The sequence below is a fragment of the Cyprinodon tularosa genome, unplaced genomic scaffold (genome assembly GCF_016077235.1).
Source record: "Cyprinodon tularosa strain WSP-4 unplaced genomic scaffold, ASM1607723v1 ctg684, whole genome shotgun sequence".
NCBI classification, from domain to species: domain Eukaryota; kingdom Metazoa; phylum Chordata; class Actinopteri; order Cyprinodontiformes; family Cyprinodontidae; genus Cyprinodon; species Cyprinodon tularosa.
The window spans coordinates 159338-187102 of record NW_024039434.1 but is presented as its reverse complement, the minus strand read 5'-3'; the positions used below and the strand labels follow the sequence as shown (position 1 = coordinate 187102).

At 37.0% G+C, this 27765-nt stretch overlaps 1 protein-coding gene across 2 annotated transcripts in view; it reads left to right on the top strand.

Moving 5' to 3' along the window:
• Positions 1 to 23840, top strand: part of abcg2a (ATP-binding cassette, sub-family G (WHITE), member 2a) — a 43259-nt gene extending 19419 nt beyond the window's left edge. For both annotated transcript variants that reach the window (XM_038267791.1, XM_038267790.1), the window contains exons 4-19: positions 1356 to 1415; positions 1796 to 1910; positions 2176 to 2328; positions 3756 to 3913; positions 6591 to 6693; positions 6794 to 6842; positions 6925 to 7023; positions 12853 to 12969; positions 15333 to 15478; positions 16163 to 16245; positions 17222 to 17311; positions 17567 to 17691; positions 17780 to 17934; positions 21661 to 21750; positions 21872 to 21930; positions 23353 to 23840. In XM_038267791.1, the coding sequence (XP_038123719.1) occupies positions 1356 to 1415; positions 1796 to 1910; positions 2176 to 2328; positions 3756 to 3913; positions 6591 to 6693; positions 6794 to 6842; positions 6925 to 7023; positions 12853 to 12969; positions 15333 to 15478; positions 16163 to 16245; positions 17222 to 17311; positions 17567 to 17691; positions 17780 to 17934; positions 21661 to 21750; positions 21872 to 21930; positions 23353 to 23497 (1747 nt within the window). In that variant the 3' untranslated portion in view covers positions 23498 to 23840. The remainder of the gene's footprint in view (positions 1 to 1355; positions 1416 to 1795; positions 1911 to 2175; positions 2329 to 3755; positions 3914 to 6590; positions 6694 to 6793; positions 6843 to 6924; positions 7024 to 12852; positions 12970 to 15332; positions 15479 to 16162; positions 16246 to 17221; positions 17312 to 17566; positions 17692 to 17779; positions 17935 to 21660; positions 21751 to 21871; positions 21931 to 23352) is intronic.
• Positions 23841 to 27765: the final 3925 nt, after the last annotated feature.

Genomic DNA, 27765 nt, shown 5'->3' with positions numbered 1-27765 from the left:
GTGTGTTTACATACATACAGGAGTCATGGAACTGTGCTTACAGCTCCTTCATATTTCATGTACACTAATAACTTGTGTACATGGTTCTTGTTGATGGCATTAAAATCATTTCTAATAACATTAAAATAGCATTAAATTAGAGTCACTCATTCCTGTATGAACCCTGTGAGCGCTTAATTTAATATGACATATTAAAAAAATCCCACCATCATCCAGCATATGTTCAGTTTCTGCCCAAATATATATATATATATTTTTGTAGATTTTTGTAACAGAGATAAGGATAATTTAAAACTGCTTTTTTTTTTTTTTATGAACTTGTTCTCTACAACTTAGCATCTCTTTTCATTCCTGTAATAAGAATTTTCTTTTAACTGGATTTGATTAAACTTTAAGTCCCTCGGTATAAAATAAATATTTTAATGGAGATGAGAAATCTGCTTCCTGGTTGGTGAATAACCAATAGTTTGGATCCAATCATTTAAATAAACGGTGTTAGTTTTTTTTTTTTTTTTTTTTTTTTTAGATATTTATAAGAATTTTGCTATAATTTCTAGTCACCAATCTGTTGCTGCTATATTTTAATTTGACGAACCGGAATTTGTCGATGTTCTTTTTCCTGTTTGGTGCAATTGCAATTGCGGATCTTGACCTGGCCAGACCGTATGACCACAGTGTACCAATCTTCTGATGGCTACTTCCAACAGGATAATGCGCCATGTTATAAAGTGAATCATCTCAGACTCATTTCTTGAAACTTTTCCACTTAAGTAATTGTGAATTGAGCATATTGACAGACAATATTTTATTTTTTATCTTAAATGCAAATTTAAAAAAAAATAATTACTGCTCTAAATGTATTGCTCTGTCAGCTAAAGATCTGTTTTGGTCTCTATACTTTAATTAAATAAATCAATTCAAGCTAAAATGTGAGAGGCTATACTAAGCCTGATCTCTTTGTATCAGAGATTTTCTTCCTCAGAAAGATGTCACTTGGGGTAAAACCCCCCCTGCAACCCTGGTTTGCATTTGTATAGCTCACAGCATGTTCATTTACATGTTAAAGCCTCCCCTAGAATTCCATGGGGGGGAGGCATGGGGGGAACACTGCCTAAGAAATTCCACGTCAATTTCTGACAATTTACGGGAGTTTTCGACGAAGCCTGCAAATTGCCGTAAACTGCCGCTAACCTGAAGTTCCACGACAATCTACAGTGCCGTATATTGACGAAAATCCCACTTTTCATGCAGTGTCTTGTGTGAAAAGTGTTGCAGAGTTGGATCAAAGCGCCCAGAGTTCCTCTAATTAGCAGCAGGGTTCTGTTTTACGAGCGTTTCTTTATTCTCCTCCACAGCGGGCTCATGAAGCCGGGTCTGAACGCCATCATGGGAGCAACAGGAAGCGGAAAGTCATCGTAAGTTCTTTACATTCCCCTGATTTTTAAAATAAACAAAATAAAACAAACTCAAGCGTTTTTCCATGCAGAACCTTAAGAGGTTCACTCTTTATGACTTAAAAAAATAAAATGTTTGTCTAATCATTGGATTATTTGGTTCTACATAAACAAAACATGATTTAGTTCTCATTAACTGTATAAGAAAGCACGTATCTCCCACTTCCTGTTTCCATATTTCCACATGTTGGGTCCTTTATCCTAATTAAAAGATGGATATAAAACAAACCAGTTCATATTTTGATATATTTTCTATACATTTATGCACATTTTTAAGTGTTTTTTTCCTAAGCTTGCAGATTCAAACCTATATTTATTTTCTCCAACTGTTTCTCCATCAGATTCCTGGATGTTCTGGCAGCCAGAAAAGATCCCGCCGGTCTGTCAGGAGAAGTCCTGATCGATGGAGCTCCTCAGCCTCCCAACTTCAAGTGTCTTTCTGGTTATGTGGTGCAGGTAGGTGAAAGCAGGCAAGAAGCCCACACAGAATGTTATTTTCTTCTTTCCAGGGATGTTTGCTGGAAGGGAAGGAAGAGACCGCCTGCAACAATAAGAGCTGCTGCTGCAGCCGACCTGCTTCAGCAGCATCAGATAAACTCTTTCAGAAACCCAGAGTCCCAGCAGAGGAAGTTTGATTCAATGTGAACAGAAATGATGGAAATAACGGCGCATCTAGCCGCACCTCATTGAGTTTTTGTAAGCAGTGGCTTCCTGTCTGCAGGACGACCTGGTGATGGGAACGCTGACGGTCAGAGAGAACTTCACCTTCTCAGCCGCGCTGCGTCTCCCGTCCTCCATCTCCCAGAAGGAGAAGGAGCAGAGGGTGGAAAAGCTGATCCAGGAGCTGGGACTGGGACGAGTGGCCAACTCCAGGGTGAGGAGAACAAAACTCCAACCAGGAAGTTATAATGTTAATACACTGCAAAAAATCTGAATCAAGATAAGTAATTTTTTCTTAAAATAAGTGCATTTGTTCTTGAATTGAGGAGGTAAAAGACACATTTTGCCAATGGAACAAGACAATTTACACTTAAAATAAGAAAACACAATTTCATGTCTTATTTCAAGTGCATATTATCTAATTATCTTATTTTAAGAGTAAAATTACTCTTTCCATTGGCAAAATATCTCATTTACCTACTCAAATTAAAGGTGAATTTAAGAAATTTTTACTTATTTCTAGATCGTTTTTGCAGTGAACATTCATAGCACCAAGTACACAACAAAAAATGCCTTCTAAAAAATAAGAAAAAAATATAGTGTTTTAAGTGAATAATTGCTTATTTTGAGCAAAATAATCTGCCAGTGCAGCAAGCAAATGAGACATGGTAAGATTTCTTAAAACAAGAACATAATATCCGATTAGTAAGCATAAAAAAAAACTTAAATCAAGTAGAAAAATCTATTTTTTCTTTTACTTGTTAAGATTTTTGTCTTTTATTTTAAGCAATTTATTCTCATTTATTAGTCATTATTGCTTAGAATTAAATGTCCTCTAAGCAATTATTGCTTAAAACAAGAATACAACAGGCTTAAAAACAAGGCAAATGTACTTGATACCAGTTCATTTAAAGGCTTAAAACTAGTCTGTTTTGTCTTAGCTAGAATTCATTTCATTATTTAGGTGTAGTGAATGTATGGGAAAAATACACTTGACAAAAACTTCTAAACGTTTTTTTTATTAATATTTTAGCAGAAATGTCACAGAATTAAGTGAACCAATGTAAAAAAATCGGCGTTCCCCGTTAAGGCAGAGCTTCTATAATAATAAGCATATGTATGATGTAGAGTTGTTATGATGTATTGTAAACGGTGAATGGTCCCATGCTAAGGTTCAGAATCTCAAAGCTAAATCATGAATGACAATCTCATTTAGCTGGAATATCTTAATGAGATGGGGTCAGTTCTTAAAACAGGTTCATATGGATTGTCTTATTGTCTTGAAACAAGTAAAAATGTACTTACAGTCTAAATGTTAACGCGACTCAGTCCGCAATGTGTGCTATTTTAAGAGAAAAGCTGCTCAGAATTAGTTTTATTATCTAGTTAGGATGAAAAAATTAAATTTTCTTAAAACAAGTCAAATAATCTTAACAATATTTAGTCTTACTACGAAAATACATTGAAAAACAAGTGTAATAAGACCAAAATGCTTAATTCAAATTTATTACACTTGTATAGATTTTCCTTTTTTGCAATGTAGACCACAGTAACAGTAAACATGTTGGCTTTTAAAGCAAATTAAAAGCAGTGAGACAAAGGTAGAACACCTTAGAGCTGTAAAGTGTTGCTGTGTCTCAGGTGGGAACTCAGCTGATCCGAGGAATCTCTGGAGGAGAGAGGAAGAGGACGAACATCGGCATGGAGCTGATCATCGACCCGTCCGTCCTCTTCCTGGATGAACCCACCACAGGCCTGGACGCCAGCACGGCTAACTCTGTGCTGCTGCTGCTAAAGAGGTGAAGGGCGTCTCGTTCACACTAACTACAGAAAAACCCCAACCGGTCAGGGTCAGAGGAATGGCTTCTGGCTCAGAAATAAACGTTTTTCACTTTAACTTAAAAAAAATTTTAAATCAAAGAAAAATTGTCTTAATTTTAAGCAAGAAGGGAGCAAATTACAGGTCATAGTTTTGCTGTTATTACTCATGTACCGTGTTTGAACTCGATCAAAGGACATGATGGAGTTTTATCATGTTGACCATTTACATCTAAGCATCTACGCTATAAAAAATAATTCACCCAAATTTAAAGATGTTGGTCATTTTATTTCATAAATTGTCATTTATTTTTATTACATCACGGTTCGTCTAATTATTATACAGTTCAAACAATAAACTGTATGTTTTTGGAATAAATGCCCTAATTACGTAGCCTAGTGAACTAGCCCCACCCTCCAGCGGCCAAAATCATTTTTGCCTGCTAGTGGGTCTAGCCTCGATCAATGCTCCAGGCCCTAGAACTGGTTGGCCAATCACAACGCAGAGATTTGTTTTGAATTTCTAGATGCAAAGCGGGCGGGTTTTTAGGGCGTGACGACAAAGCTGTGCGGAGCTGGAGAAAGCACAACAAGGAAGATGGCAACAACTAATGAACAGTTATCGTTTGACTCAGCTTTGGAATCAGTTTTGGAAGGATTAGACTTGGGATTTTCGTTGACTCTCATTGGTCAGAGCGTTGGCCAATAGGCACAGACATGGTTTGAAAAACAACAGGTTTTTCTCATCAACAATTTTCCAATGTCTCATTCATTGGTTCCAGACTAAATTACACATTTAATCTCACATTTAGTCTGGTTCATCAGGCTAATAATTTGTATTAATTTTGAATTATTATACTTCATGAATTCTAAATACATACACTGGAAAAATCAAAATTTAGATAAATCATTATTTCTTAAAATAAGAGCATTTGTTCTTGAATTAAGAAGCTAAAAGAGGATTTTGCCAATCGATCAAGACAATGTAGATTTAAAATAAGAAAACACAATTTTATTGTCTTATTTCAAGTGCATGTTATCTAATTATCTCATTTTAAGAGTAAAAATACTCATTCCATTGGCAAACTACCTCATTTATCTACTCAAATTAAGGCTAAATACACTTAATTAAAGACATTTGAACAGATTTCTATATCGTTTTTCCAGTGTAACCTGACACTTCGGTATTTTACACTTATAAGCTTTATAAAAATAACAAATATGCATCATGTAATCATTCAATGGCTTTGTGTTAAAATGATCTAAAAATAGTAAATTGGAATTTTTTTATGTAATACAATTAGGGTGAAATATCTTTATGAAAGACTGAAGGACTTTATTCATTTTATTGTTCTAGAGATATTGTCTTATTTACAGGAGCCCATTTAACTAGAATCCATCCAACCATTGATCCTCTTCCATGTATTCAAAGTTGATCATTGGGCAACTTATCTAAGAGGAAACCTTTCCTCCAAAGTTTAGGACAGATTTCTTCATTAAAAGAACAGAAAAAGATGACCCCTACAGGACAAGAGGAGTTCTAAGTTTTGTTTGTTATTCTGCAACCTTTGACCCCAGAGCTACAAATGGCTTTTTGGACCTCCCATGAAAGTTCTCCCTCACATTAACTGAAACTAATAAATAAAAAACTCATGCAGGGTTCTCATCAGCACATTTCAGCTTAACACTGAAAGTCGTCATCGCTGCGCTGAAATTAGGCAGAAATTATTATGTTTTATGATCGGCCCCTTTATCTGACATCAGTGCTCCTTCCCTCAGGGTTCTGTCCAGCACATTTCAGTGCAGCGGCTGGCTACACTTAAAGCTGTGAAAATTCCTTTCTAATTAGGCTGGTACGCTGAAATTTAATGAATGTTCAGGTGTGAAATCCATGTTTTTAAACACATTTGCCTCATTATTTGCACACAGACATGATTTTGATCTATGAATAGGTGGACCACCTGCTTTCTAGGTAAAGAAGATTAAAAAAAAGGGTTTCACATTTGCACCAATACACTCTTAATCCTTGTGAGAACCCTGTTATGATTTTTAAAATTAATAAGTAAAAACAAATTCAGGGTTGCAATTCCACGGCCAAGTAAGCATAAACTTGATATTTGTTTAGATCTAGTTTTCCTGTCATTCATTTGCAGACTATACACTTTTTTGTAGATTTTTCGACAAATAACATATTGAGTTAATTTATCCATCCTTATTTTACTACAGATAATGTATTTTTTACTTTCAAACCTTAAGATAGAGGTTAAACAGGACAGTATACTGTAATTAAAGTTGCATGGTACTATAATAAAATACAGTAAATGTGGAAGCTACCCGTTTCATTTCATTTTTCTCTTTGAAAAACCTTACAAATGGCATTTAGACGATATTCTGCATAAAAAATAAGTGAAATAACGGTAAATTCGGATATAGTAATCGTGTTCAAATTGGCTCTGGACCACCGTGAGCACTATAAGCGGATTCCAGTGTAGTAACAATAGTAGCTTGTTTAAAGATCATGAGGCATTTGCAGCTCTAAAGCTTTCTTTACCTGAACTCAAGTCAAAATGTCTAAATGACTCATTTTGAGGGAAATCAACGGCTTTAAAGTATTAACATTAAACTTTACCTGTTATTATGACTGTATTACTATTATAGGATGGCGAACCACGGCCGCACCATCATCCTGTCCATCCATCAGCCCAGATACAGCATCTACCGCCTGTTTGACAGCCTCACCCTGCTGGTCAACGGCAAACAGGTCAGCTACTGCTGCTGCTTTTTAAAGCTACTCAAACACATCAGGCAGCCCAGATGTGGAATAAAACAACTCTGTTTTATGGTGAAATGTAAACATGCAGGTTTACCACGGCCCGGCACCCAGAGCGCTGGATTATTTCTCTGACATTGGTAAGAAAGTGGAGCAAAAATGGAGTCTGATTCAATGCAGCAAGGGGGGTTCTTAGATCCGTTTGGGGGTTTTGTCTTCCAGGATACAGATGTGAGGCTCACAACAACCCCGCCGACTTCTTCCTGGACGTCATCAACGGAGACTCCACCGCCGTCGCCCTCAACAGCCTGGAGGGAGGAGGTAGGTGGCTTGCTTGATATTATGTCTTAGATCTTTGATTTTTATTTTTTTTTTCTCAAGTAGAATTGGAGACAGAGCAGAGCAACTTTTCTCAAAATGTTTTCTCTCAGAACAGGAATGACTGATAAAAGGGGAAAAGATGGTGGATGGTTGTTGACAGTGGCGGCTGGCCAATAGAGGGCGCCGTCCCCCCACCCAGTGACCCTGATTAAGACATAAATATTTTATATATATAACATTTAACAATATTTTAAATCCATTTAGAATATTTTGAAATATATTAATATGTATTTCTTAGATGTGCAAGATAAATATTTTATCTTTAATGACTAGTAAATCGTCATTCAGTTTTTCGTCGGATTAGTGACGCATTTCCGCCCTGTGGCACAAAAAACTTTGCTCATTGACTCTCGTTAAAATGTGCCCAGTAGCTCCTCTGCAATACAAAGGTAAAGGAGAGCTCTGATTGGCCCTGAGCTGACAGGAAGTGTAATTGCTCACCAGCTCAGATGTTTGGCGGGTGATTGAAAAGTCGAGTCGCAGGAGTTGGAGATTGAGAGACTGGAGACAGAGAAAAATGGAGCAAGAAGTGTCTTTTTCCAGGACCTGATTTAGCAAGAAGGCTTGGCTAACTGCATTTAGCGAGGCTAACACTGTAGTCTGCCTTTTTCAAATGTCAGGGTTGGACAGATCTGAGCATGGATAAAGACAGACTGATTTAAAGCACTTTTTAGAAAAGGCAAAGAAGAATGAACGATCTGGGATTCACATAATATAATATAGTGCACTTTTCCAAGATGTTTGTTAATTTGTTGCTCTTAAATAAACACATTCTCAGAAAATAAATAGTATTTTATGTGTTAAAAAAAATATTATGCTGACTAATAGCTTCTCCCTTATGAAATTATGTTTGTGACACAATATTGGACCATGCAAAACACAGATTTGCCTTCACAAAGCCTCAGAAGGGCAACATTTATAATCCAAGATGGCGGCATGAATGGTTTGATGTGTGTTTGTCGCGTATACCTATTCTCATTTATACTCATTTTGCTTGCTTTTATACTCATATATGGAGAAATGTTTTGGCAGATTCTATGCTTGAGTTCTTTGGCTTTTAGATAAGGAGAATTTTTTAGATTATGGACTACGTTGTTGCAGAAAAGCTCCATCTCCAGGCTCTTCCTGTTAGCCCTAGCAGTCCAGCTACCATTTTGAGACTCCAGGCTCTAAATAGCCCAGCTATCACCTCCTGGCTCTGCTTGGATATTGAGGCCCTCCGAGCCTCTATAGGACCTGGCAACCCAGCTTCCATCTTCTGGCTCTACTTGGATCGTGAGGCCCTGCTACCATCTCTAGGCTCCAGGCCCAAACAGCCTAGCTACCAACCTCCTTCTCTGGCTCAGCTCTAACCCTGCTACCATCTCTAGGCTTCAGGCCCTAGCAGGCCAGTTACTGTCTCTGGGTGCTGTTTGGATCCTGTGGCCTTGCTGGCCCTTCCAGATTTCACTTGGATCTTGGGGTTCTGCTGGCTTCTCCGGACCCTGGCAGCCCAGCTAACAACTCCAGGCTCTGCGTGGATCCTGAGGCCCTGTCAGCTCATTCGGGTTTTGCAAACATCCTCTGCTAACATGGCTTTTCTTTTAATGTTGCTTTGCTCATTGTTTGTGCAAAATCTAAGATCAAGTGATTTACACTCGGTGAGTACATCTTACAACATTTATGGCTCTTTGGATGTAGCCTATGGATTCAACTGTTCAGCCTTTGTGCATTCCCCTCAAATGCCGAAAGAGTTGGCAAAGGACTTAAATTTAGCCTGGTTTCTACCCAGAGATATTCATCAGCTTCAAAATCTCTTGATTTTAAATGACTATTTTGCATTTGATGACAGACATTTCTGGGACTTTCATTTTAAAAACTCTACAGATCTGTTGTATACTGATGGTAAACAGAGATGGTTAATATTCTTATTGCTGCTTTTGTCTGGCAACGTTCAGCCAAATCCAGGTCCTGAGTTGCAGTGTATTTCATTGCCATCTGATGTGAAATCCATGTCTGGTTTGAGTGTAATTCACCTAAATGTTCGCAGTTTGTTACCCAAAATGGATCTGCTTAGAATTTGGGTGAATTTAACAGATGCAGATATTGTTGTGCTGTCTGAAACCTGGCTGACAAAATCAATTACTGATTCGGACATCGGATTAAATGGTTATAATGTGTTTCGTACTGACAGATTAAGGAAGGGTGGTGGGGTTGCTATTTATGCTAAATCTAAATTTAATATGAAGTTAGTCCATTCAGAATCAGTTGGTAAGCAGCTGGAATTTTTGGCAGTGAGGGTGGAGTTGGCCAAGGGCCTTTATGTTACTGTTGTCGGGTGTTATAGGCCTCCTTCTGCCCTCAGTACTGCATTGCAGACACTTATTCAACTCTTATCCAGATTGGACTACTCTGAAATTATTTTAGCAGGTGACCTAAACTGGGACTGGCTAAAACCTTGCTCAGATGAATTTAAGTCATTTTGTGATTCTGTCAATTTTACACAATTAATCAACTCTCCCACTCGTTTAAATCTTAAGTGCCATGAGAAATCCACATTAATTGATTTAATTTTGACTAATGTCCCGCACAAATTTTCTGCTGTTGGTGTTTTTTGCAATGACCTAAGTGACCACTGCGTTATCACTGCTGTAAGGAATACTAAGTTGCCTAAAGGTAAACCTCGTGTAATATGTAAGAGAAATCTTAAAAATTTTAATGAACAGGGCTTTTGCCATGATTTGTTTAATTGTGATTGGAGTAGAATGGAGCTGATTCCCGATGTGGAGTCAGCCTGGATCTTTTTCCGGGATAGTTTTCTGCAAGTAATAAATAAACACGCCCCACTAAAGAGATTTAGAGTTAAGGGGCGGGATAATCCCTGGTTTTCCTCTGAGCTTGGAGATATTCTTCATGACCGCAATTTAGCTTGGGCCAAAGCAAGAAAAACGGGCTCTTCGTCTGATTGGCTTGCTTTTAGACGGCTAAGAAACAAATGTTCTTCTTCTATTAAGAAAGCAAAATCTGATTTTTTATGTCAGTCACTACTAATAACTTAAATGACCCCAGAAAATTCTGGAAGGCTATAAAATTACTTTCTTCTAACAAAGATAGTATCAATGTTCCTTCTTCTATTATGAAAGAGTCTGTAGTAGTTTATGACAAGCTAGAGATACTGAATCATTTTAATGAGCATTTTATTCAGTCAGGTTCTTTGTTTGACACTGTTTGTCCTTATGCTGTGACACCCTGTGGAGATGTGCCAGTCACTACGGGTGTTTTTAATCTCGTTCCATTTTCAGTGGCTGACGTTCAAAAAGCCCTAAAAGGACTGGTTCCTGAAAAACCCCCAGGACCTGATCTTATAGAACCCTATTTCTTAAAAATAGCTGCTGATTGTGTAGCACAGCCTCTAACGTACCTTTTTAACCTTACTTTAAAGAGCAACACTATTCCTAAAATCTGGAAATCTGCATTTGTTTGTCCATTACTGAAAGGGGGTGACCCGTCAAATTTAAATAATTATAGACCAATTTCTAATTTGTCTGTTTTGGCCAAAATGCTTGAATCCCTGGTGAGTGATCAGATGAAAGACTTCTTGCACGCCCAGGACATTTTATCCCCAGTTCAGTCAGGTTTTAGAAAAAAACATAGTACCATCACAGCTGCAATGAAGGTGATAAATGATATCTCTGTTGCTCGTGACAAGAAGCAGCACTGTGCATCACTTTTTATTGATTTGTCAAAAGCGTTTGACACGGTTGATCATGATGTTCTAAAGATTAGGCTTCTTAAATCAGGGTTTTCAAAGAAAACTGTCTCTTGGTTTTCAAACTATCTTAGTGACAGAACTCAGTGCATTAAGCATGATGGTGTTCAATCTGGTATTTTACCAATCTTTAAAGGGGTTCCACAAGGCTCTGTATTAGGCCCTCTTTTATTTACTATTTATATAAATGATCTTAATCGGCATGTGTCTGATGCAAATTTTCATTTTTATGCAGATGATACAGTTATTTACTGCTGTGCACCTTCTCTTAAACAAGCCATTGCACACTTACAGAATGCTTTTAATGTGGTCCAAAATACTTTGCTACAGTTGAAACTTGTGCTCAATGCAGAAAAAACTAAATGTATGCTTTTCACAGACCTTCGGAACAGGTCACTGAATGTTCCTTCAGTGGTTACTCTTGATGGTCGTGAAATACAGATAGTTTCAACTTATAAGTATCTTGGTATTGTCATTGATGACAACCTATCATTTAAGCCTCATGTTCACTGTCTAGTGAGAAAGTTGAGACTAAAATTGGGTTTTTACTTTCGAAATAAGCTGTGCTTTTCTTTTAATGTAAAAAAAACGGTTGGTGGCATCCACTTTTTTAACTGTGCTGGACTATGGTGATATATTATATATGCATTCATCTGCTCAATGCCTGCAGATGATAGACGCAGCCTATCACGCATCATTGAGATTTATTACTAATTGTAAAGCTCGCACCCATCACTGTGAGCTGTATTCTCGTGTAGGGTGGTCTGCCTTGGCTACACGGAGGCTTTGTCATTGGTATATATTTATATATAAGGCTATTCTTGGTGCGCTTCCATCTTATTTATGTTCACTTCTTATGAAAAAAAGTACTGGTCATTACTCTCTCCGTTCTCAGGCTGTTGTCTTGTTTTCTGTCCCACGTGTCAGTACTGAGCTGGGTAAAAAGGCCTTTGCTTACTCTGCTCCCTTTACATGGAATTTGCTGCAAAATAACATGAAACTTAGTAAATTGGTTCCTTTGAATACTTTTAAGTTGAGAATTAGATGTTTTGAGTTAGACTCCCTCACATGTCAATGTTTTAATTGAAATTTTATTGTAAGTGCATATTTGGCTTTTATGTGTGTGTCTTTTATACATATGTAATGATGTGATGTAATTTTGATGCCTATCTTGGCCAGGTCTCCCTTGCAAAAGAGATTTTTAATCTCAATGGGTATTACCTGGTTAAATAAAGGATAAATAAAAAATAAAAAATAAAAATTATGTACAAAGTCATCCAGGTCATAGTCATTCCGTAAAAGTTCAAAAAATATCCAGTGGACTTGGTTTCCAAGATTTGAAGACGTTACGGACATTTGAATTGAGAAAGCTTCCTGGAGAGGTGGCGAAATGTCTTCAAATCTTGGAAACCAAGTCCAGTGGATATTTTTAAAACTTTTACGGAAAAAGTAAACCTGTACATGAAATAATGTTTTTGTTTGTATAAAGTGTTTTTATAATGTTTTTTGTTGTTGGCATTCATATAAATATACAGGTTAGTGATAGCTTTGATTGGTTTTTGGTATACGTCTTATTTTGAATTTATAGCCCCCCCCCCCCCACCTGCAGAAAACTCCACCCCCCACCACTGGTTGTTAATTTGATTTTGTTCCAGAGAACTAATGAGCTCAGTCCCATTCAGCACTGCAAAAACAATCTAAAAATGAGTAAAAATGTCTTAAATTAAGTCAATTTAACCCTTAATTTGAACAGGTAAATAAGATGACTTGCCAATGGAATGAGTATTTTTACCCTTAAAATAAGATAATTAGATAATATGCACTTGAAATAAGACAACATAATTGCTTTTTTCGTATTTTAAGTATTACTTGTCTTGTTCTATTGGCAAAGTGTCTCTTTTACCTCCTTAATTCAAGAAAATACACACTTATTTTAAGAAAAAAATTACTTAATGAGATTCAAATTTTTGCAGTGAGCAAATTTAAGACGTAGCCATCTTTAATAAATGTTCTTTCTCTAGATGGCGATTCCCAGCAGGACGATGAGTCGGTGTCCAAGACGAGAAAAGGAATCGAGGACAAACTGGTGGAGGAGTATAGAAACTGCGAGCACTACAAACAAACCAAAGATGAGCTGGGTAGGTATAAACCTATAAACACTTCCATCTTTATGAATTCATTTTATTTTTAACATCATCTCCAATGAATCATTTCCTGGAGACCATATTAGTTGGACACAGACAGAGGACACGGTCCAACACGGGACTGTTAAAGCCGTTTTTATATCTGGCCACTTTGGTATCATCAAATGTTTTAATTACTTTACTTTAGATTACTCTATTTCATCATTTAATCAACTTCTCTGGTATAAAAGTTTGCTCCCATTTATTTGGCCATTTTTTCTTTTTTTTTATACAACTGCTTACAGGCTGAATGTCTACCCAGATTTACAAACAATGTTATTATTTTTGTAGATTACATGTTAGATTTCATAGGAATTATTTGATTTAACTAGAAATAATTATCAGATTAATCGTGATTAATCAATTAATTTATGTCAACTAGTTTATTAATCAATTAATCGTTAACTGGAGTATAAAGACTGTAAAACAAGCCTTTAGATGATAGGCCGACCCCAGACCAACCGACAGAGCAGTAATTATATTAAATTAGTAAAAAAATATATATATATATATGTATATATACATATATATAAACATTTTGCATTTAAGATAATAATAATAAAATTTTTTGCCTGTCAATATTCTCCATCCAGAACTCCACAAGTGGGAAAGTTTTTGTTTCACATGGTTTAATTTAGTAAAAACTCTTCTCTAATGAACCTTTGGCTATCTGATTATTAATTGATTAATCGAAAACATAATCGACTTGCAAAATAATCGTTAGTTGCAGCCCTCCTTTTAACATTAGCTGCAATATTTAGGATAGATTTAGGTATGTAGCTAATTAGCAACACCAGGCACCTAGGGAACAACACAACTTTCAATATCCCAACGTTAACTATTATTGTTGTTTTTCTCAGACAAAATCTACTATTTAGTCTAAAGGTACGTTTTTGAACAGGCTTCAGCTTTTTACCATCATAGTGTTTCAAATGGTTTAAATTTTGCTGAAAATCATCCTGCTACAGTTCAAGGAGATAGTAGGCCTTTCTTTGTAATGAGAAAACTGTATTGGAAAATAAACAATGTTAGAAAGTTAGAAATGTTAGAAGAAACACGTTTTTACAGTTATTAGGTTTTCATTATTAAAGTGTTTCAGGTTTAGCAGAATTCCTGCTTCTTTGCTGCATTTTCTTATTAGCTGCTAAAACATTTTTTGTAGGGCTGAAACAATTAATTGAATTATGGAAATAAATTTCAACTAATTTAGTAATCCATTAATCGTTAACTGGAATAAAGACACTATAAAACCTGTCTTTAGCTGACAGAGTGACCCACTTAGAGCAAGAATTTTATCAAAATTTAAAAACCTAAATTAACATTTAGCATTTAAGATGAAAAAAAAAAGTTTTTGTCTGTCAGTAAGCTTTATCTCGAACTCTTTAAGTGGAAAGGTTTTAGTTTCACCTGGTTTCATTTTGTTTTCTTTAAGGAACCTTTGGCTATCCAATTGTTAATTGATAAATTGAAAAAATAATCAACAGATTAATCAATTTGCAAAATAATCATTAGTTGCAGCACTAATTTGTTGAAATAACAGGTAGGGCTTAGAGATTTGTTTTTGGCAGTCGTTTCAAATTAAGTTTAATATTGAAAAATCAGTCTGTCATCATCATTTGACATTATATGATCAATTATTAATTCATCATTATTCTTTTCCTAATTTTAAATTAGCATTCACTAGAATTTTACACAATAGAAACAAAACATTTAACAGATATATTCTACAGTCACTGTTTAGTTGTGCATATTACTAACTTCACTAATGTCTTTTGCTTAATTGCTTAGTGAAGCTTAAAAGCTTCAAACAAGAAATCCGCAATAACTTCAGGAATTTTGGTCAGATTTCCGTTCTTTTATATTATTTGTAAAACACATCAATAAATCTGTATGTTTTTTTATTTTTATAGTGCAACCTAACTCAGACATTGAGACGTTTTACTGATTTCTATCAGCTAAATTCACTGCAGTCCCTTAGTGCATCACATGGATCATGTTTAATTTACACTTTTAACAACTAAATTACATATAAGCACATTTTATGGTTTCCTTAGTACCATAGGCAGACATATAAACCAACATTTGCTCCACATATAAACCATGTTGGCTGCATTTAGACTGGAACTGCTATGAAGCTGCTTTAACTAACTTCATCCGTCCATAAAGAGTTAAAGAACCTAGACCTCTACTTTCTAATATGAGAGACTTTTGTTTTATGGCTCCTGAGGGCCTGATAAATCTCATTGATGGACTGGATTTAGTCTGCAGTCTTCAGAGAAATGTTTCTATCTGAGGTTTTCACCCCTTATGTCTTCTAGAGAGGATACTTCAGGGAAAACCAGTGAGAAAGGGTTCTCGCTTCAGAACCATCACCTACAACACCAACTTCTTCACCCAGTTCAGATGGGTTCTCAAGAGAACGTACCGCAACCTAGTGCTGAACCCTCAGACCTCCTTCGCCCAGGTAAGAAAAACATATCATGTTTTGTTTAAAAGGAGCTTATAGGAATGGTTCTTCAGCAGCATCTACTGGACAAAAGGAGTACTGCATATTAAACCCCGGAATTTTCACTTTTCTTTTTTTTTTTTTACATTTTTAAGTCCAGTTTCATTCTTAATACGGAAGAGGATTAGGGCCACTGAAAAAAAAAAAGTTTACTGATTTTAAATTATATTTCAATTTAGTATTGAAAAAAAAGTCAGAATTCTGACTTTAATCTCAGAATTCTGACTTTTTTCTCAGAATTCTGAGAAATAAGTCAGAATTCTGACTTTAAACTCAGAATTCTGACTTTTTTTATTGTCAGAATTCAGTCAGCATTCTGAAATTAAAGTCAGAATTCTGAGATTAAAGTCAGAATTCTGACTTATTTCTCAGAATTCTGAGAAAAAAGTCAGAATTCTGAGATTAAAGTCAGAATTCTGAGAAAAAAGTCAGAATTCGGAGATCAAAGTCAGAATTCTGAGAAAAAAGTCAGAATTCTGACTTTTTTCCCATGTTAAACTGAAATAAAATTTAAAAAGCAGTTAACTTTTTTTTTTCAGTGGCCCTAAACCTCTTCTACTTTTAAGTTACTCTCTGCAACAAAGTAATCGTGAATTTAAATTGTTCTTTATTCAGATATATTATTTGTCTTCCTTTTTGCAGTTAGCTGTAACGCTCTTCCTCGCTCTGGTTGTTGGAGCGCTGTTCTTTGATGTCCAGTTGGATCAGAGCGGGATCCAGAACAGGTACTTTACCCTTAGAGCAGGATTTATGGTTTTAATGCTTATTTTCTGTATCTTATTTATTTGTTGCCTATATGTTTAAAGGTATAGTGAAGAAATTTTTTGTTTTATATTGCAAACATGGCTAAACTGGAGGACTCACCTGCAATTGACTCGGTTTTACCTAAAATAGTGACAATTTCTCATTTAAAAAAGGAGCAACGAGAAGCACTTTGTGCATATGTAGATGGGAAAGATGTCTGTGCTTTTCTTCCAACAGCATTAGGAAAAAGTTAGATTTATCAGTTTATTCCGCTAGTTATAAAACTCAAGAAGCTGCAGATGAAACCTATTGGGATCATCGTTTCTCTGTTGGTGGCTGCCAAACTTACTCAGTCTGAAATGTCTGAAATGTCACATGTTTTATATTTACATAAGGCCGTCATTACGCATTTTCCATTTTCACTCACCGTTTTTAAAGTCTGACATGTTGGAAAAACAGCATATTTTCTTTTGAAAAGTAAGCTTGTAGGATTGATGCAAACTTTTAAACAGAGCGTGCACGAGGAGAAATGGGCTCTGCATGCTCTCACACGCGTTTAATAGGGGTTCCCTCTGGGGAGTGGGTACAGGGTTATGCATGTGCATTCTTTTTTTAAAGTGGAGAGGTTGAGTCTTTTTAAAAATTTGTGAAAATCCTCCACTATATTTTTAAGTTTGATCGAAAACTTCTGAATAAATAATGATTGTCTTAAGATGGGAAACTGCCAAACTTCAGGGATCTAAAAGCAGCAACTTTATAAGGCATAAATGTTTATTTTCCACACACATTCATGCTGATAAAAGGGGTCATTTTTCCCTCTGTTACACTGCATGGATCTAACGTTTATTAGTTCTGGGAGATGGATGTTTTTCACAGGTTTAATGTGGTCCAGGAGCTGAACGTCTCGTGTGTTTTCTATCTGCTCTGAGCCCGCTCACTGTGAGGTTATGTTTTCAGGACCGGCGCTCTCTTCTTCATCGTGGTGAATCAGTGCTTCAGCTCGCTGTCCGCTGCTGAGCTCTTCATCACCGAGAGGAAACTTTTCATGTGAGTCTGATTTACTAAGCCGCATCTTTTAGATCCTAGAGAATGTTTGACTTTTTTTATTTAAATTGTCAGTTAGTTTAGTTGCGTTCCAATGAGGAAGATCACTGGCTGCCTTTTTATCTAGAGAAATTATCAATATTGAAACTGATTGAAATGTAGTTGATTATAGTAGTATCCATAATATGTAAACAGCCAAATAAGAGCCTCTGATTGGAGGAGATTTACTGATGAAAGCTTCCGTCTCTTTCCATGCAGCCATGAGTATATTAGCGGCTACTACAGACTCTCTGTCTATTTCCTGTGTAAGATCCTGTCTGACATCATAACTCTGAGGACCCTCCCTGGCATCCTCTTCACCTGCGTCGCCTACTTCATGGTTGGTAGGTAGAATGTTGCCGTCGTTCAAACATTTTTAAACATTCTCCCTTCTGATGCCAGTGGTGGATTGTTGGTGCGTTCTCTGTGCAGGTCTGAAGCCCACAGTGGGGGCTTTCTTCACCTTCATGTTCACCGTGGCTCTGGTCTCGTACACGGCCACCTCCATGGCCATGGCCATCTCGGCCGACCAGACGGTGGTCGCCATCGCCAACATCTTCATGACCGTCACCTGCGTCTTCATGATGGTAACCTATCGTCTCTCGCTAACGCCACAAATAAACAGAGGAAATATTAGCTGGATCCTGTGCTGCTGAACACTCTGAACACCGTGTTACTCTGTTGCTCTATACTGACATCCGCTGGATCATAAACACTGTTGCATCACACACACACAGATTCAATGATTTCATTTATACATAATTGCATTCATTATATGGCATGTTGCATTATTTTATTCCCAAAAGTATTTGCTCACCCATCCAAATTATTGCAAACAGCTCCTCCAATAACTCCCATGGCCACAGCAGAGGCGTAGCCAGAAAATTTTTATAAGGGTGGCCGGGCAATAACCAATGTACACTGAGGGGTGGCCGAAAGTGGATCGGCACCAGAACCTCAGGGTCAATCTACACTGTTCCAACAGGAAAATTAACGAGCAAAACATCCATATTTTCTAAATAAAGACAAAATTTACTTTCCTACAGCCTTTGCTAATAAATACACGCATATATTTAAACATCCATCCTTTTAGATAAAAGGTAAAGTGGATGAAATTCTTTCAGGTTTCAGTTCTGGGGTGAACCATTCCATTGTCATTAATTACCAACTTTTATCAATAATCATTCTGCATAAAATTGATATTTACAAGTACTAATATCTACATAAATTGATTATTTAATACATTTTAATTAAAATAGTTATTTATCTACGATTTTACTAAAGACTCCTAGATGAATGCAGCGACACATCATTTTCTCGTTACCCCATAAAACACAAAATCCAGTTCTGAAAAGAGCAGGAATTCTGTACTTACCATCTTTAATGTTAGTATATTAATGTGCATTATTAACAACTTTGTTTTTGTTATCAAGTAATTATGAATAAATGAAAAAAGAGTAAGTAATATATGAAAAATTTAAATGTTTTGAATATTCAACTTGATTATTAGGGGGAAAGAAATGGTAGGGGTGGCCAATGATTGGCTAAGGGTGGCCATGGCCACCCCTGGCCCCCCATCTAGCTACGCCCCTGGGCCACAGGTGTGTAAAGTCCAGCTCCTAGGCATGCAGACTGTTACAAACATTTATGAAAGAATGGTCGCCCTTAACCTGATAGTAGCCAGACTGATATGTGTAGAACTGAGTTGAGTTCTACGTTATCAATGGCGGATGGCTGCCAACGTGGTGACGTGCCAGCTAGTACCCACCTTACACAATAGGCTTTCAGCCAATGGTAGCAGCGAATGGTGACATTTCAGACTGAGTAACTTTGACCGCCACCAACAGAGACACCATGATCCCAATAGGTTTCATCTGCAGCTTCTTGAGTTTTAGAACTAGCGGAATAAGCTGATAAATCTAACTTTTTCCTAATGCTGTTGGAAGAAAAGCACAGACATCTTTCCCATCTACATATGCACAAAGTGCTTCTCTTTGCCTCTTTTTTTAAATGAGAAATTGTCGCTATTTTAGCTAAAACCGAGTCAATTCCAGGTGAGTCCTCCAGTTTAGCCATGTTTGCAATGCCCCAGCAAGGTCCTTCTGACTGTCGTCATTCCTACATGTCCCGCCCCCAAAAAACACGCTGGCATCTCATTGGCTAATTCGCTGGATGAATTTGTTGCCAGACTGAAAACTCAAGATCTTGTGACAATCCAGCTTGCAGACAAGGTTAGGTCGCCCGAAGGAGCTCAGTAAAATCCAGTGATCAACTGTGATTGGATGCCACCTGGGCTACAAATCCAGTTGTGAAATTTCCTCGCTATCAACTGTCAGTGTATCATCCAAACACGGAAATGATTGGGGGCAACAGCAACTCAGCCATGAGGTGGTAGGCCATGTAAACCAAGGGAGCTGAAGCACATGAAGGGCATCGTGTGAAGATGTTACCAACTTTCTGCAGAGTTAATCTCTACATACCTCCAAACTTTACTTGGCCTTCAGATTAGCTAAAGAACAGAGCTCTCCATGGAATGAGTTTCCATGGTGATGCAGCTGCCTCCAATCCGTATGTCACCAAGTGACATGCAAGCATCTGATGCAGTGGTGTTAAGCACACCACCGCTGGACTCTAGAGTAGGGCTGACGTGTTCTCAATGGATGAATGGCAGCAATTCATCTGGAAATCTGATGGACGAGTCTGGGTTTGGCTGATATTTGGAGAACGGTTCTTGTCTGACCGCATTGTGCCCAGTGTAAAGTTTAAAAGAGAGGGTGTTATGGTTTGGGGTTGTTTTTCAGGAGCTGGGCTTTGGAATGCTCCAGTTTACCAGGACATTTTGGACAATATTATGATCCCAACTTTGTGGGAACAGTTTGGAAATGGCCCCTCCTCTTCCAACTTTGCTGTAAACCAGATCACAAAGCAAGGTCCTACACGGGGTCCTGAATCACAGAGCGGACAGAGAGCCAGACCTTCTTGTCCAACATCAGTGTGTGACCTCACAAATCCACTTCTGGAAGAATGGTCAAAAAGTCCCATAAACCGTTTGTTCAGGCTTCTTAGAAGAGCTGAAACTGTTCTAGCTGCAGAAGGGGAACCATAATTATACAGTATCGAACCCCTATAGATTAGGAATGGGATGTCACTGAAGCTCATATGTGAGACAGAGCAGGTAAGCAAAAACGTTTGGCAGTATAGTTTATCCCAATCTAAATGAAACCAAGCAAACCTGTGGCAAGCCGGGCGATTGGAAAGAAGGAGAAGACGATGAGAAAAAGAAAGCAGAGAAAGTGTGAACTGCTGGAAGAACTGTGTTGAACTGGTGAAAGAAAAGTGAAATGGTGCTCAAAGATGACCCTGAACATTTAGAGGATGTTTGGCTCCACCTGCTGCTGTGAAGCAGGATTCTCCACCATGAACAGAATCAAAAATAAATATGGATCCAGGCTCAAAATGAGCTCCTTGATATGTGCTTTAGAATGACTTTGTCTCCATTCAAACCAGGTTTAAAGCCTTGCAGGGCAGCATAAAGCCCACTGTGAACATTATTACCCATAAAAAAGAAAAATAACAGTCAGTCAGTTCAGGTGTTTTATAAAATATGTGAATCAGGAAATTGTCTATAAACAAAACTGAAAGATTGTTGTTCTCTACTTTAAAAAAAACACTTAAGATTTATTTTATTTATTTATATTTTTTTATTTAAAAAGTCAATGTATAACATGGATGCATAAACACTTCATTTTAATTCAGTTAAATTCTGTTTAAAGCTACAGATTCTAATTAAAATTGTCTCTGGACCTTTACTGGTTGATGATTTTCTTTATTCAGACCCCGCTGATTTTTATTTGCTTACCCCTGGTTTACAGGAATGTCATGAAAACCTAACAGAAACCTTTCAAATGAACAAAACAAATATATTATTTTTATATTGATGTACAACTGAGGATATAAACAAAGCTGAGGTATTGATCATGTGGAGCAAAGGGTCAGATCAATTATGTTGACTGTTTATTTCTAGATATTTTCCTTCTTTCCATCCATTTAGTTTTCACCTGTCCAGCGATGCACTTTTTCACTTGATGTTGGGCTAAATTAGCTACTTAAATGTTGTTTATTGACACAGTTACGCAAGTTTTAAAACACAGAAGACTTTCATTACTTTACATTTACTAGAGCCATAGCGTTTGCTCAGTTTTAGTGTTTTATCTATTGTATTGGGATGTTTTTAATGGTAAAGTACCATAAGAGCAAAAACACAGTATTACTTCATAAGGTCGATAATGAACCTGTTGTTTTTTTATGTGCAGATCTTTGCAGGTCTGCTGGTGAATCTTCCCTCCATCGTCAGCTGGCTCTCCTGGTTGAAGTACTTCAGCATACCCAGATATGGATTAAGTGTATGTACACAAACCTAATCAGCAAATTCACACAAAAATATTTATGTGCAATTAAAATTTTTTAAAGTGTCTGTAGTGTTTTTTTTTAGTCATCTTTATTCCTTTTTCTTTGCTTTTTTAGGCTCTGCAGGCCAATGAGTTCACCGGACTGAACTTCTCTGCGCCATTCAACAGTTCCATGTAAGCAAAACACAAACATTACTTTCAGTGGATCGAATCTAGAAGAACAGCTGCAGTGAATTCAAAATCTCTGCCGCCATATTTCTGCATGTTGTATTTTAGTTTCTCTTATTATCAGTTACTAATTCTTGAGGCAGCAGATAGTTATTTTAGGGGAGCGAAGATTTACCTTCAAAAGGGTGGATTTAGTGTTTGATCATAATTTTTGGTGATTATCCAGCTAAACTTGAAGGTTTGAGGACATTTCTGGCAGAAAAAGACAAAACATGTTATGATGAAGTGCCCTGCTGTTTCAAAGTTACCAGAGTTATATACCAATTATTATTACCAATTATTATGACCAAGTTATTACCAATGTTAGATTATTAGGGCCTTCAGAAGGGTAACATGCCCAAAGCACCATGGATCCTCCACCATACCTAACAATGGGCATGGGATGCATTTTTACATTTACATTTTTTAACAATGGACTCATCTAGGAGGTTTCAAGTGCTCAAAAGATGAACCTGAGTCTAATCTGACTAAAGCACAGTTCCAGGTAAAGTTAGACTTAGACAGATTTATTTTGTCATTTTACATACAAAGTTGCAGAACTTGTTAGAAAAGCTTTTATTTTAACTGATGTGGCAGTAAAGGAGAAAAGACCTTTTCCTACAAAAAATTGCAGATTTCATTGTAGATGAATCCTGATGGTTGTCATGGTAACTTTAGGTGAAGATGTGAGCTTCATTGTATTTAATGCCATCCTAATAGCTGTTACTGGCAAAATATAAATATACAGTAATGCTCAGTAACTGTTTCATTTCTTTTTCACATCTTAAGTTTGTTAAATCTGTCGACCTTTTTTTTTACTTTTTCTCCTCCGGAAACACTGGAAAAAATCGAAATCTAGATAGTAATTTTTTCTTAAAATAAGTGCATTTGTTCTTGAATTAAGGACGTAAAAGAGACATTTTGCCAATGGAAGAAGACAATTTACCCTTGAAACAAGAAAACACAATTGCATTGTTTTATTTCAAGTGCATATTATCTAATTATCTTATTTCAAGAGTAAAAATACAAATTCCATTGGCAAACTACCTCATTTACCTTCTCAAATGAAGGATAAATACACCTAATTTAAGAAATTTTTACTTATTTCTAGATTATTTTTCCAGTGAAATGATTAAATAATTTGAACTCCTTTTAGTACAAATGTGACATGAGTTTGATGATTCATTTCTTGAAGGCACGAAGCCCCGCTGCTCTTTTTATTTGCGTCACTCAAAGAAAAATCCCCCTTTTTCAGTTAAATGATAACTTATACAAACAAACACATATTTACACAGGCTTGTGTTTGAATTTCTTCCTACCGTTCTGTTCGTTTTATGTCTAGTTTTTGCAGTGGAACTGATTTTTTTGTCTGCGTTGTGTCTGGCGTAGGACTGGGGAGGAATTTCTGAAGGAGCAGGGGGTGAATTACTCCACCTGGGGTCTCTGGCAGAACCACCTGGCTCTGGCTGTCATGACCATCTGCTTCCTCACCATCGCATACCTCAAGCTGCGCTTCATCAAGAAGTTTACCTAAAGTCTTAAAGAAGCTCTACCACCAAAACATATCTTACTGTACTTGTTTTTTTATATATCTAATTTGTTATTTTCTATCTTCTTGGTTCAGGATTGTATTTGCGATTTGTTGATTATTGTGTTAAAACCAACTAAGTTCTTCCAGATAACTTGTTTGTAAAATGTTTGGATTTGACAGTAAATCGTTCTCTCAGTTCTTATTATTACTCGATCACACCGTTATAGTGTAAGCTGTATTCTGATTTTTGCACTTTAATGTTTAAAGCCATGTAAATCTATGGTTTTGTTTGTAATTTTTTTTTCTACGAAAATAAAATAGCCGAATAAAGGAGAAACAAGGAAAATGTTTTTTTTATTGTTTTTTTTTTATGTTTTATTACAAGCAAACACCATAAACAGTATATATATAAAATAAAAAGTCAAGAATCAGGTCTGTTTAAAGCAGTTTTGGTAAAAAACAAAAAACAAAAACAAAACAAAAAACAAAGGAAAAACTGATGCTTTCATCATTTTATTGTTTTTCCAGCCTGATTATTCTTCCAGAATGTTTATCAGCTCAAAACAAGCCATATTTTAAGTTGACAGAACATTTGGATGAACGACTCCTCTTCAGTTTAAAGCAGCGTATCAGAAAATCCACTTTCAATATATAGGAGTATTTATTTTTATGAACAAAAACAACATTTTGCCTCATTGATTTATGGAAAGTAGCAGCATGTGCTAAACAATAGCCCTGTTAATGATATCTGCTAACTACTTTATCTTTTTTTCAGTTAAAGGTATAGTGGAGGATGTTCTTTTCCTGGCGGATCATCAAAATAAGTGGTCCTCCTAATTGTCAATCATTCTGATGTTATGGTTGCGTAAGGCCGTCCTACGGGCTCATCCTCAGTCAGGTATCTTTTTCTGAGCATGCGCACTTTTATGAGCTGAGCTACGGTATCAGATAGTCATTGAAGCTCACCTTTCTCACCGCGGCTCTTTGAAAATGGTCAAGAGTGATAAAAGAAAAAGTTTCTATGGAGTGCATGAGAAGAAAAGAAAGGCCTCAGAAGAGTTAAAAAAGACCAGAGTGTTTTTGGGAGATTCTTTCATGCGATGGCGTACACTGCAGGTCGGGCTTCCCACTGATGCCTCGGTTGCAAAGTTTCTACTCAACAGACAAAGTTTGGCATGCTATTTGGAGAAATCCTTTTCACATCACTGCTGGTAAAAGTTATCTACCTCTATTCTGTAGCTCTCCAGGGAAGATAAGTTTATTTATTTTGTAATTTGCATTGTTAGTAGTTACACTGTGGCCACAGATTTACCCTGCAAACATATCCAAATTTCCACTGCAGCAAACACGCACACATACAAGGATGTCATGATTTTTTTAATGTACCAGTAGTTTCATTTGCTTCAACTTCAACTTTTTATATATAAATATGGGTGAGATGGGATCCATCCGAGAGACCGTCTTATCACTGCGTCCTCGCACGTCCTCAAGGAGAAAAGGTCTTGTGCACGCTCTTGCACGTGTTTAATACTCAAGCGGGTACAGGGTTGAGCATTTGCATCTTTTTTTTTTAAGTAGAGAGGGTGGGTCTTTTCAAAAATTCACGGAAATCCTCTACTATACCTTTAAGGTCAAGTTTCATATAATTTTTTTATAGTTTTTTACTGACTTTAACAGAAAATTTCTGAATTGGGATGTAGATTCTGGGTATAAAATACAAATACATCTCTCATATTTAGGTGAAATCAACAAACCATCCAAAAGGACACTTTATAGGACTGATTTCAGCCATCACTTATAGGGACTGTTAAGGTGATAATTGTGCTGTGCAGCAAAAAAACGTCTCTGCTCTGCAGCTGATACTAACCTCAACAGTACGTGTACAGTATCCCAAAGCCTCCATCTCCTCCTTTAGATCTGCCCTCATTTTTAATAGAAAAATGATCCTATGTTGAAGTAGTTCACTGTAATAACAGTTGGTCGTCAGTAAAGAGTACCAGGATAGTGAGACAGAAACAGATTTACAAGAGATGACCTCCTATTAGGGGTGAGCATTTGCATGGGTGTTGCGATGCGATACGTGTCACGATAATGGGGCACAATACGGTATTATTATGATATTGCAATACTATTCAATATAAACAATATTTTTCCCAGTTGTCGCAATAAAATGTATAAATAAAAAAGCAATTGCTTTAAATATATGCTCATCAGAAGATATTGATCATTGGGGTTTGAGTCAGTCCACGTCTTCCACTGTGACTGCCTAGACCACTGATATGACACTACGCCACACAGTAAAAGGGCTCCACCTCTGTCAGAGTGGCGGTGCAGAGGTAGCCCATCTTCCCTTAATGTTATAGTTAAAAACGTTTTTTTTTTTTTATCAAAATCATATCGAAAATCCCGATATATATACCACCAAAACAAATTTTTCCCACACCCCTGCTTCCTACTCACAGAAAAACCTTTGATTTTATGTCCATGAAGGAGTGGATAAAGTTCTGAAGCATCTTTAGTTTAAGATTGTAGTCCACCCTATTCTTTGCCTGCCTTTCATGTCAATGAAATGTACTTTTCTCTGCTGTCTCTTCTAATCTGATGTTCATCTACAGCAATTTCAATTATCTTCTTATTGAAATGTGATATGAAAATGAATTTATGCACAGTAGCACAAAAAATAGGAGAACTAATAATTAAGCTTTGTGAAAAACTCATAGAGAGGATTTGTAGGAGGGGAATGTAAAACATGTGTTTTATGTGATATTACACATAATATAAACAAATATTTGTGATATAGTTTTCACTTAGATCAGCACCCTGGGATAAGAAACTGGTATTGAAAATGGAAGCATGCATGGATTTTCAATCGGCCATTTCAACATTTTTTAAGGTGTTGGCAGATTTTGTCTGTGAAGCTGTTTCTGTGACACACAATTATCATCCTGTAGGTGGCGCTGTAGATAAAGCCCAGGGGTTTATCTCTGAACAGCTTGAATGTCTTTATAACAGAGCTATGAATCTGCTTTAACGTGTTGTTTGATGTGGTACGATAGCATAATAGCAGGGGATCATGAAGCTAAAGCATGTCAAGCACCAAGCCTGGAATATTTCTGTGTAAGCAGACATTTCCATAGCAACCAGTGAGAACTTAAGATGTGAGGAAATCTTCTTGAGTAATGGGATAGAGGTAGAGACCTGTGGGAGGGAAATCATTAGATGAGTAGCTGTTCCCTCAACGTGCAGCTTCCTTCCAAATTAACCCAATGTTACGTCCCCTGGCTGAGTCTAGGGGGGTGTAAGGGACCAACATAAATGTAGACAGTGAACGAAGGAGTCCAAAGGGCATTTAAAGGTTTTATTTTGCCATTTCTTGTGAATAAATTATGGTAAAAGCTTCAGGGAGAGCCAAGGCCAAAATCCCAAACAAAACAACCCTAAAGAAAAAAGAAAGGTGGACTTACCTAACTCAATATGAAACCAAAATATAGAAACCTACAAAATAACCTACCTAACCACCACATAAACAGGAGAAAACTTGGGTTAAACAAATGGGCAGCTCTCCCCTACAAAAACATCCAAGCAGGTTTACTTAACAGCCCATTAGATTCAACAAGGAATACAGAGGTGTATTGCAGACAAATGGCCCAGAGGCCCTGAAGTGCTGCTTCACAGGCCTTAAATAGTCTTCAAGTGATCTTGATTGGACAGACTCAGGAAGCAGCAGCCAGTCTTAAAGGCGGAACCTAAAACAGAGCAAGGTGTTTATTGGATGCAAAAACAAAGCCATCCATTGGAGATGTAACACCAATAATGACGTTTAACGCTGTTCTCACACACAGGTGTTTGGAAATGAGACAAGGAGGCACCGGTGGGTCTTTGCAAACTTTTCTACCAGTGATGTATTCCTCATTTAAGTGTAAGTGGGGTGACAGTGGCGTTGCATGAAGGAGTTTGCCCTGCAACCCGAGGGTTGTCGGTTCCGACTCTGGCTTTCAGTGTCGTTGTGTCCTTGGGCAAGGCACTTGACCTGCATTGGCAACTGATGGTGGTCGGAAGGACTGGTGGAGCCAGTGAGCCCCAGCAGCTGTGGCTACAATGTAGCTTGCCACCATCAGTGTGTGAGTGAATGGGTGATTGAGTGAATGTAGTGAACAGCGTTTTGGTCAAGTCCTCTGACTTGAAAAAGCGCTATATTAGTACAGGTCATTTACCAAGTCTTTAGGATAAACGTCACCTAAACAATCATTTTAAATCAGAACGCCGATTGC